General features: G+C 40.1%; 1 protein-coding gene across 1 annotated transcript in view; it reads left to right on the top strand.

Moving 5' to 3' along the window:
- The window catches only part of TRIP11 (thyroid hormone receptor interactor 11), a 44,119-nt gene that overhangs the window by 19,230 nt on the left and 13,208 nt on the right, over window positions 1-11,681 (top strand). The window contains exons 12-16 of the mRNA XM_075193339.1: window positions 4,948-5,088; window positions 5,823-6,016; window positions 6,101-6,264; window positions 7,344-7,447; window positions 9,285-9,384. Of these exons, the coding sequence (XP_075049440.1) occupies window positions 4,948-5,088; window positions 5,823-6,016; window positions 6,101-6,264; window positions 7,344-7,447; window positions 9,285-9,384 (703 nt within the window). The remainder of the gene's footprint in view (window positions 1-4,947; window positions 5,089-5,822; window positions 6,017-6,100; window positions 6,265-7,343; window positions 7,448-9,284; window positions 9,385-11,681) is intronic.

The following is an 11,681-nucleotide window of genomic DNA, read 5'->3' as shown; positions in this document are numbered from 1 at the left end:
GATCCAAATCGGCTGATGATGAGTGTCTGTCAGCAATGGCAAAGATTGACCACCTTACCAGAAAGCGGGTCAGGATAAAAAACATACAGCAGTTCCTTCGGTGCGCACCAAATCCGGATCCAGACACACAAATGACGTGTGGATGATAGGTCCCAATAATAATAGCGTTTCAGGCTTGGTAATAGCAATCAAATTACTCAGGCACTCAGATAGTGGTAGGCAACATAAAACAAGGCGACGCGTTTCGTCTGATGAACAGACTTTTTCAAGCAGTATTATTCCATCTGGATAGTTGCCCTTTTTATAGGGAGTATTCCTTCATTTAATTACATTCATCTGTTCAGATCTTTAAGGTCTTAAAGGTACAAATGTCCATTAATGCACTTAGAAAGTGCATAACACTATCTGATCTTTAGTACATATATATGAATCCGTACATAAGGATAATCAAAAACTAACAAAATATAAATCATAATAATAACACCAAAAAGAATATAATAGGTAAACTAAATTAAATTAAAAAATTATATATAAAAATAAATACATAAATTAAAATCTAAATATCCCAGTCGTTAAATTCCAAGGTTTCATTCAAACCTTCTGGGTGTAGTGTTTGTAATTTAAAAATCCATGATACCTCGCTTTTACACAATTTCCTATAACGATCCCCCCCCCTATCTGTAGGACAAAATCTTTCTATTCCAGTTATCTTCAAACCCTTCGGATTATTACCATGAGCTTCCGAGAAATGCCTAGAAACACTGTGTTTCATGTAGCCCTTCATAACATTTTGCCTATGCTCTCTGAAACGACTTTTCAGAGAGCGAGTGGTGCGGCCCACGTACTGGAGTCCACAAGGGCACTCCAGCACGTAGATGACAAAAGTTGTCTCACAGTTAATGTATTGTGAGATAGGAAAAACCAATTTATTCACTGTAGACCTAATATTAGTGACTGCTTTCTGAATAAAGTCACATGTTAAACAAACATTCTTATTACAACCATAACATCCTGGTTTTTTAGATGGTAACCAGGATTGGGCGTTCTTCTTTCCATTTTCTATTTGATCATTTTTATTATTTCTATTAGATCTCAAAACACTTGGTGCTAGTAAGTTTTTTAGGTTATTATTTTTCTTGTACACTACTATTGGAGTTTCATCTAGAACATTGCTCAAAATATTATCCTGATGCAGGATTTTATAGTTGTTAGTTATAATCCGTTTGATCAGATGAGATTTATTGTTATATTTTGAAATGTAAATGAGAGAATTATCAAAACCTTTTGATTTAGTAGAGTTATCAGATTGAGTTTTATTCTTTGAAACTAATAAATCACTTCGTTTTAATTTAGAAGCATGCTCTTTGGCTTCTTCTAACAGATCTGACGGATATCCTCTTTCAGAAAATTCCAATTGCATTTTATTGGCCTGTGTTTCATAGTCATTCTCAAGAGTACAATTCCTTTTAATCCTACATAATTGTCCCTTGGGGATATTTCTGATCCACGGTTTATAATGGCCGCTTTTGAAATGTAGATACGTATTAGAATCCACAGGCTTATTATAATTATTGGAAATAATTCTATTACTAGTTTCCTCTATCGTAAGGGTAATATCCAGGAAGTTTGCAGTGGAACAACTAAACTGATGAGTGAAAAATAAATTATAAGTGTTAGTGTTAAGAAAAGAAACAAATTCTGAGGCCAATTGAGCACCTCCATCCCAAATAATAAATAAATCGTCTATGTAACGGCCATAGAGCACCAGGTTCGCCCCATAGGGGCCACCCCAAATGAGGTCGTCCTCCAACGCCCCCATATAAATGTTGGCGAAGCTAGGGGCAAACCTGGTGCCCATGGCCGTCCCAAGTATTTGTAAGTAATACACCGATTCAAACAAAAAATAATTGTGCGTAAGAATGAATAAAATCGCATCAATAATGAAATCAAGATGTCTCCCAGAGATCTCACCTTTCTTAGTCAAAGCTTCCTTAACTGCCTGTGCCCCACTCTGATGGGGAATATGTGTATACAATGATTGAACGTCCAGTGTCAGGAACCCCCAACCTGGACGCCAGATTATATTCTGAATCAAATTCAAAAAGTGCATGGTATCTCGTAGGTAAGATCTCTGCGAGACAACGCAATCCTGAAGATAGTGATCCACGTAATAAGACAAATTAGATGTGAGGGAACCAATACCAGAGATAATGGGACGCCCGGGGGGTGTAGTGAGGGATTTGTGAATCTTGGGTAAATAATAAAACACCGGTGTAATGGGGTGATGCATAAAAAGAAAGTTATGAACATCCTTAGTAATAACACCTTCCGATAATCCTTGACTCAACAGAATCTCAAATTCTTTTATATAAGAAATAGTGGGGTCTTTATCTAAGGTTCTATAGAACTTGGCATCTTGAAGTTGCCTAAGAGCTTCTGTATAGTAGTCCTCTCTATCCAGAATTACGACTCCTCCTCCCTTGTCCGCCGGTTTAATAACCACTGAGACATCATTTTGTAGGGAGAATAGAGCCTTTCTTTCTTGTAAAGATAAATTATTTCTCCCTAAATCTCTCCCAAGGGACTTGCTACACAATGTCTTAAACTCATCCAATGTTTTTTTATAAAATAATTGTATAGATGGACTCCTATGATGAACGGGATAGAATTCAGACTTATTCTTAAATTTGTTAGTACTTAACTTATTGTTAACATCATAAAGGGCTACAAGATCACAGTTTGTTGTATCCAAAACATTATTATCTCTCCACAGATCCTCTAGGATTTCTAACCCCCTATCATCACGTCTATCTAGACATATGGGGGAACCCTCTGTACATTTCCTATTCAGATTTTTAGATGCAAAATACCTTTGGCGACATAAGGTTCTAATATATCTGTTTAGTTCAGTATATAGGTCAAACAAATTGGGATTTGTACTAGGAGCAAATGAGAGACCTTTCTTCAATAGTTGCAATTGACCATTATCTAGAGTTTTAGTAGACAAATTAAAGATCCCCTTTACATCCTCTGATACCTTTTGGGTTCTGTTTCGGTCCCCTCCCCCTCTCTTTCCTCGTGTTCTCTTGTACGTTTTGGTGTCCTCGGGGCTATGGCATCGAATCGATTTCGATGCTGAAAAGTCTCCCATGGATTGGTTTTCTCTAAAAAATGTGGTTTATAACCATTTATAAACCATCTATTTACCGGATATTATTCATATTAGATCCACAATAACGGAACTGTTTTTATTCTTGGAGACATGTGGTATTTGATTGCCAATAGCCGCTGAAGCACTAATAAGCGGTGCCTCTATTTGATGTTTCACACACAAAGTGTGGTTCTCTCTATATATAGGATCATATTTGTTTTATAACAGTGACTGTGACAAGAGATTCCACTTTCTGGATAATTAACAGCATTTTCATTATTCCCTTGCACTGTTTGATGACTGGATAACATCTATATTTGATCCTTATAAGGACAGTTTTCTGAAGATCTAAACTCCATCAAGAAACATCATTTGCATGTACATGTAATAGTTCAATTTCAACTGTATTTATATATTTGAAGAGCTAAAAGGGAAAAACAATTTCTCTGCCTTCCTTATATCCTGCAGGATCCAATTAAATCTAGATATTCCAACTATATTTACCAGCTGGTGATAAATAGGTGTATTGGGTTGCATCGCAATATATGCATGTATATACATGATTATGAGGTCATGTGATCTGTTTTTTATTGAGATTTATTTATTTTTATCTTTACATTTTTATTTTTATTTTATTTGTTTCTTAGAAAAGCTAGTATATACATAGTATACGTTCCACCGTAACTCTGTGGTTGTCAGTATGTGATACATGTATTTTACACAGCTGTTTGACATTTTTTATTAAAAACCTATTAGGTACTTCTGCGCAACTCTCCTTTTTCCCTTTTGTAACCTTTCAGCCAGTGCCATTTGGCCATGCATTCTGGTCGTGCTGACCCTGGTCCTGTATGGAGAATTAATTTCCATACGAGAAACTTAATTAAGTTTCCATGGTTTATCCTGCAACTCATAGGGAGGGGTATAAAATGAGTGTACATCTCTTTAAATGACCACTACATAGGAAATCCTCTTTCTGTTAATGTTCGTCTACAGATCATCATCATTATCATCACCATTTATTTATATAGCGCCACTGATTCCGCAGCGCTGTACAGAGAAGTCACTCACACAAGTCCCTGCCCCATTGGAGCTTACAGTCTAAATTCCCTAACACACATACACACACACACACACACACAGACAGAGAGAGACACTAGGGTCAATTTTGATAGCAACCAATTAACCTACTAGTATGTTTTTGGAGTGTGGGAGGAAACTGGAGCACCCGAAGGAAACCCACGCAAACACAGGGAGAACATACAAACTCCACACAGATAAGGCCATGGTCAGGAATCAAACTCATGACCCCAGTGCTGTGAGGTAGCAGTGCTTACCACTTAGCCACCATGCTGCCCTACAAGAGTAATATATTTTAATGTCCAGAACTCACTGCACACAGATGTGTAAATATTGACCCTTTCCGATTCTGCTGCCTCTTTTTATATGTTTCTGTAATGAAATTACTGAGCTCCTGGTTGTCTCCCGTAAACCATGTTTTGTAGAAGAACATGGTTTAGGGTCTCAGTAGCTCTCCTCCTGTTAGAGCCGTTTGATGACTACTGTTAGAGGAATATGTTTTCTCCATGGCAGTAATCTATGAATCAGATCTCCCTGTCTATTTCCTGTGCAAGAGTTCTGATAAGTGACCATGTCTGTAAGCTTGACCGCTCCTGGCGTTGTTATTAGAGGGCCCTTCCATCGTCTTCATGCCTAGTGACCGGTGACTAGGAGAGTGTCAGCCCAGAGCTTTTTGTGTCAGTGCTACCAGTGAATGATCCGCCCGTCTCCTTACACAGGGAAAAGCCGGGGAGTTGAACCAATTGTTAAACGAAGTGAGATCGATGCAGGAAAAGGCCATTCTGTTCCAGCACGAGAGGGACCAGGTTATGTTGGCGCTGAAGCAGAAACAGATGGAAAGCGTCTCTCTGCAGAATGAGGTAAGAGGCACCCAGGCTGGTTAATGATCAGAGACTGCTCTTCATGTAGGTAACCGTGTATGTTACTGTGTTATATAAGAGCTAGGCAGCCTGTATCTCTGCGGCTGTTGTGGAACTAGAAGTCCCAGGATGTCCGTTCAATACCTGGCTGCTGGATTCACAACAATGGTAGCCTGGTTTATGATGCCGGATGTGATGGAGGAAGAAAATACCCCCTAATACAGACTACAAGCCCCAGCATGGTCTGATAGCTGGCTGGTTATTCTGAGAATTGTAGTTTCATCATAGCTAGAGAGCCACAGTTTGGCCAGCCCTGCCCTAATACTTCTAGCTTTGTATTTTGGGGGGTGGAGGAAGAACTCTTTCTGCCTGTTGTTCTACACTGGCTTTATTATGTAACGCCCGTATTATTACGCTTATTTGCCAATGTCACGGTATTGATGCGTTGCTCTCGTGTGAGCGCACACTTTCAGTGATGACACTGATAGGATCCTGTTAGTCACATGACTCTGGATCACATGATTGGGACAGCATCACGTGACAGCATCACGTGAGTTCGAGTCATTTTCAAATTCCTAACATGTAGGAAAAGGCCCTCACCCATTTTTTGTTTGTGTTTTAATCAATGGTCTCTAAACTGAGCTAAATCGCTGGATATATTTATCTATATCACCTGTCTTCTCTCGCTGTATATGAGATAAACATTTAATTCTCTGGCTGATCCATTATCTCAGGTTCAGCATTTACGAGAGAAAGAGCAGCGACTGAATCAAGAGCTGGAGAGGCTGCGCAATCACCTGCTGGAGATGGAGGACTCGTACACCCGAGAGGCGCTGGCTGCCGAGGACAGAGAAACCAAGCTGAAGAAGAAAGTGAAAGCGCTGGAAGAAAGGCTTTTATCCTCGTGCACCGCTGTGGAAACCGCCAGGTTATTATTGCTGGTTGTATGACGGGGGGCTGGGCTTATTTGCCATAGGATTAATTACAAATCTGCAATTTCTTTCCTCAACAGTCATCAGGCTACAATGCAGGTGGAGTCCTTGCAGGAGCAGCTGAATCTTGCGTCCAGGCAGAGAGACGAGGCCATGATGCAGTTTAACATGTCTCAGGAACAAGTCAAACAGTATGCAATGTCACTGACCAACCTGCAGATGGTGCTAGAGCAGTTCCAGCAAGGTGAGTGTCGTCCGTGCAGACCGTCCAAGTGTTCACATTGCAGATACTCTGACTGTACACTGACTTAAAGGGCAGCACTCAGAGAAGGAACATGTTTCCTCCTTTGGTAATAAGTACTTCCAGATATAATATTCAATCATTTTTAAATTAAACAGAACGCCATGCAATATTTATTTGATGATTAAATTTTGTGTTGCCCTCAGGGGGATCATTATACCTATATTAAATTTGTTTTATAGCTTAAACAGATATGTTTTTATCTTTGCAATCAGGGAATATGAATAAAATAATTAAGTGGACATCTCGTTTAATTGAATCAAGTTTGTCCTGATAGGTTTACAAAAAATGTTTCCAGCATCACTAGATCTTCATAAGGCATACATGCCAACATTCCGGGAGACTCACGAATTCCGGGTAGGTCTCCCACATCAGAGCCGGCATGGAGTTGTGTATGGGCGGAGGGGGCGGTGCTTCACGAATCGCGCCATATTGGCCCCACCCCCTGTGACGTAATGCCTGCTTTGGGTCCTTTAACCAGTGTAAAAAGACCACAAACAGGCATTACGTCACTGGGGGCGGGTCCAAAATGATGCGATTCACGAGGCCCCGCCTCTTCTGCCCTCCCCTTACACCCCTCTTCAGTGATCTCCCGGAGTGAGCCAGCCAAAAGTAGGCAAGTATTTCATAAGGTGAACGGAATTTGTTAGACACACGCTGTAATGTTCAGTAGAATGAACGCAGCAGCCTCATTACACGTAATACACACAAGTTCTCTAGTTATCAGATACTCTCTCCTATTTACAGGTAAGTATGTGGCCCTGTTTATGTATATATTGGATGATATGACTGTAGGGGCTTGTTATAAGGACTGTAGGCTAGTAATTTTATTTAGAAACCTAATCCTTTTGCAGTAAACATTTAATTTAAACACAACTAAGTTTAGATGAAGAGGTGTAATAATTGTAATAGTATATATTATCTGAGCTACTTGTGCCCCGGCTTCCGAGACTTTTTTTTTAGTCATTGCTGTAAAAGCAGCGTGATTTGTGACTAACAATCTGTATTTTTCAATTTTACAGAGGAGAAAGCCATGTACTCTGCAGAGTTAGAAAAGCACAAGAGACAGAGCACAGAGTTTAGGCAGAAAGTGGATAAACTGGAAGATAAAGTCCTGTTTCTTCAGGTAAGAAGATCAAATCCTGACTACGTCCCTCCTGTGTCTGTTATATATGATGTGTTGTATAATTACCCTGTTCTGTAACACTAAGGGGTATATATACTAAACTGCGGGTTTGAAAAAGTGGAGATGTTGCCTATAGCAACCAATCAGATTCTAGCTGTCATTTTGTAGAAAGTACTAAATAAATTATAACTAGAATCTGGTTGCTATAGGCAACATCTCCACCACTCTCATTGTGTAATAACAAGTACTAGCTCTCACTAGTCACAATGTGGGGACACAGACTGTATAGGTTCTAGTAACTGGGTCTAAGAATATGCTGATGGCAAATTAGAAACAATCTTTAGATGTAATAATTCCCAGTGTGTCTGTCTTTTTGTAAGCATTAGAAGTGTAAATACATTAAGACCAATTAATTTCAAACCACCCCACTTTGTGCACTAGTTCTTTGTTTTGTATCCTTGTTTCTCTCTCCTCACCTGTCCCATGTTCCAGCGCGGTGCAGATGCTCACGCGACTCTGCTTTGTGCTAACACGGTGCGCTTCTGTCTCTAATATACTGTATTATGTTATATATCATAGGCCATTATAATCTGCTATGATCTATTCTGCATTACAGCAGACTAGATAGGGGAAGAGCCACATAGCAATGCCGGCATACAGAGACAGATCTGTGTTGTATCTGAGCAGGGATCCGAGTAGTGTCTGTACCGCACTGCATCGTGGGATAGGTCCAGACAAGCAAATAAAGGACTAATAGGTGGGAGAAGGGGGAGGGGCTTTGAATTTAGTGGGACACCCTGTTTGCTAAGTGATCTCTCCTTCGTAGGCCATACTGCCAGCATTAGCTCAGAGGTGGCTTGTTTAACTTTGCGTTCTGGAGGTTGGACTTGCCCTGTATTGTCTATTTCTTTTATTTTTTTCATGTAAATGACCCAGCTGTTTCTTCCCCTGCAGCTGTCCCTATATGGGCCGTTAAGCTGACTATTGCGTTCTTGTTACAACAGACGTAAACAATCGCTGTGGTTTAGTCTCTCTAGACCTCCGCTGTCTAGTGGCCATTCTGGATGAAGACTGTGTCCCTCAGTCTCTCCTGGAGTATGAGCAGGGGCTATGGCAACTATTGTATAATGGTTTTATAAATGTTCGTTGTTCCTGTGTTCCATAACGCTGCTCGGTTGAGTCTCTGACTATGAATAAGGTCTTCCAGCGTTAGGCTTCTGTGGGAATGTTGCTTAAGACCCTGGTTCCTGGTCTGTTCAATTCATTTGCTGGCTGATGACTTTGAATGTGACGCTGAAGTGGTGTCTACTGTTTGGTGGTTTTCTGACAGCCTTTCTGGGGATGATTCCTTTTTTATTCCCCACCTGGTCTGTTATTTGGACACCTCACTTAAGAGACACAGATTGTTGCTGTTATTGGCCTTCCACCCGGGTTAGTTTTGGTTTTCTCCATTTGTATCACAAACTTCTCTTTGTTGTTTCCAACATTCTATTCCTGTTTTCGGAACCAGAGCCCATCTCTGAGCTAATGCTCCTTTATAAATGAGCGGTATCACGTGTTTTATTCACTTTGAAACGTGAATATTTAATTTATTTGCACGTTACGATTTATTCCTTTCACATGTAAAGCTGACATCATTTTGTCTGTGTGTATTCAGGACTCGGCCTCCTTGCAGTATGAATGTGTTTCCTTGTGAAGCGAATGATTGAATATTCTCTGGACAGCGCTGTATAATGAAATAAACCTGTATAATAAATAATTATAGTGAAAGATGGCTCATAAATAAATGAAGGAAAGCGCCCCTAGAGGTGAGGGTTAAAGCCTATTTCCATCCTAGGAAAGTTTAGATGAAGCAAACGGTGCGCTGGAAGCGGCCTCCAGACTTACTGAGCAACTGGACCTGAAAGAAGAACAAATCGAGGAGCTGCGAAGACGAGGTGAGATTAATATATTACACTTCCTGTCCGATGTTTACTGTCATATTGACCTCTGACCTGTCCTCTCCACCTAATCTGCTGTCCCCCTGTCCAGTGTGACATCCGCTGCCAGTTCCCCGGTTCAGATGGCCAGCTGTGGTGTTGATGCCCCATTGCTGTGTTTTATTATAACCTTCGTTGGTAGGAGTGAGGCCACAGTGCTTTTTGGAGCCTTCAGAGGGACCTGCCAGATAGGCCGGTAACGCTCACAAGGGAATTAGAACTTTGTAAACTCCACTCAAAACTGATTTATTTTTCTAGTGGAGTTAATCTTTTAATGTTGAATGACCTCAGTACTTATACAATAATAATGTAATAGTAAGAGAGTGAAAGTGACTGACTTGCAGTCTTCTAGGTAACGGATATTTTCTGGACAGATGGGTAGGATCACACACAGGGGATGACAATTGGTGTAACCAGTGAGTTTATAAAGGGAATAGCTGACATGCTACTCCTAACCTTTTGAGGATTTTGTCCTATGCCGGCATATTGTAATTATTGTCTAAGGTCTGTGTTAATATGTCTTTTCTGTTTAAGAATAAATACTGTTGAAGGTGCGTTAGATTATGGAGCGCACCTTTTTGTCATTCTTCATCTCCTGTTCACATGTCCCCAGTTTTAAAGTAGGCAGAGGAGATAGAACAACTTAACGCGCACAGCAGTGCGTAGTATTGCAGGAGCTGATCTTGTGGGGGTTAGTCACAGGGCAAGCGGGAAGTCACAAAGGGAGAACTTGATAATGAAACGAGCAGGGTACCCCAACAGCACAGAGTAATGATGTGAATGTCAAACGCACCTCGATATTTATTAATGTTAAATCAGCTTCAGTGGAATGTAGAGTAAAGTTGAACAATACAATTTATATTCATAATTAAGGTGTGACAATATTTGAGTTTAATGATCACGTACTGTCAGCAATATGTCATTACTACCAGTTTATGACGGACAATTGCATGATACTGTATATAACTTGTGGTTAAGGCAAATCTCCATACAACGTACAGCCACAGTTCTATTGCATGGAGACAAGAAAAATGCACAGCTCAATAATAACTGCATTATAAAGGAAACGTTGGAGCAACGAAAACTTTCCCTAATCAACATAGTATATCTAATAGAAATGTATCCAAAATTACTGATCCCATTATGCCTTATTGATTCTGACTGTCAGAAATGTTACTACTCATCTGTGCTCCAAATCCAACGTGCACAGAGATGGAGTCTGAAATCAGTCACATTGTACACTTTTTGAATTTGAAGGTGTCGCATCTGATTTATTCGCTCTTGAATCCATGCATCTCTTTCATGCCCTGTACATCGATTTTAGGTGTTTTGTATCTAAGGAGAAAGCGTTCCTCTTTCATAGCCATGGTTTGTTTTTCTATAAAGTTTCACGAATACAAAAACAGAATATTTTCATCACCAAAAAGCTAATTTTGATGCTTGTATTAATGGACATGCCTGAGTTCCATAGCTGTATTGACAAGTTAGGACACACAGGCCTAGGGCAGCACTGTTCATATTACTAACACCATTTCTACGCAGAGTCCTGAAGTTTTTTGTCAACCAACTATATTGTATAAAAAAGTAATGGGAGCATTCACTGTCCGTGCTATGAGAGCATCCTCTGAGGATGGTGTCAGTGTGATAATCATCAGCCAGTGTTGCTACCACTTACACGAGAGAGAATAGGACGCGTAGCTGGCCACATGCGCGGAAATTAATGAGCTCTCAGCCAGGCACCCGTTGTGCAAGTTTATCTGCGATATCCTTTTAATTATGTACATCTATATATTGATCGTCTATGAGTTGCATTTACAATACTTTGATTTTTGGTCATGGGAAAAGCGAAAAAGATTTCATTATGTTGAAGAGAAATATTCTCTTAAATCCATCGGGCAACGCTATCCATCTTAATTCAGTAAGCAGCAACTTGCTCTGCCCAGACGGATAGCCAGGAATCCCGCCTGTATTCTCGGCGTTCTTTCATTATATTGTGGCAGCTCTACTCTTGGTGGGATTCTATGTAAACTTGCAATACAGTTTATATTCCCCCCTTCCTGTCATTTTTCAAAGAGATTAGATTAGAATAGACTTTTTTCCCTTAATAGTGCACTAATTGTTTTTCCTAGGAGATTAAGTTGTGCGAGTGTTGATATTAGATCAGAAAAAAATCCCATATTCCAAATGCATTAGGCTGACTAGACAGGAAATCCATAACCATAAGTGTTTGTGTTGAGAGCAGATTAGTGAATGTT

Source organism: Mixophyes fleayi, chromosome 12, assembly GCF_038048845.1.
Source record: "Mixophyes fleayi isolate aMixFle1 chromosome 12, aMixFle1.hap1, whole genome shotgun sequence".
Taxonomy (NCBI): Eukaryota; Metazoa; Chordata; class Amphibia; order Anura; family Limnodynastidae; genus Mixophyes; species Mixophyes fleayi.
Note: the sequence above shows the minus strand (reverse complement) of the source record. Positions and strands in the feature narration are given on the sequence as shown.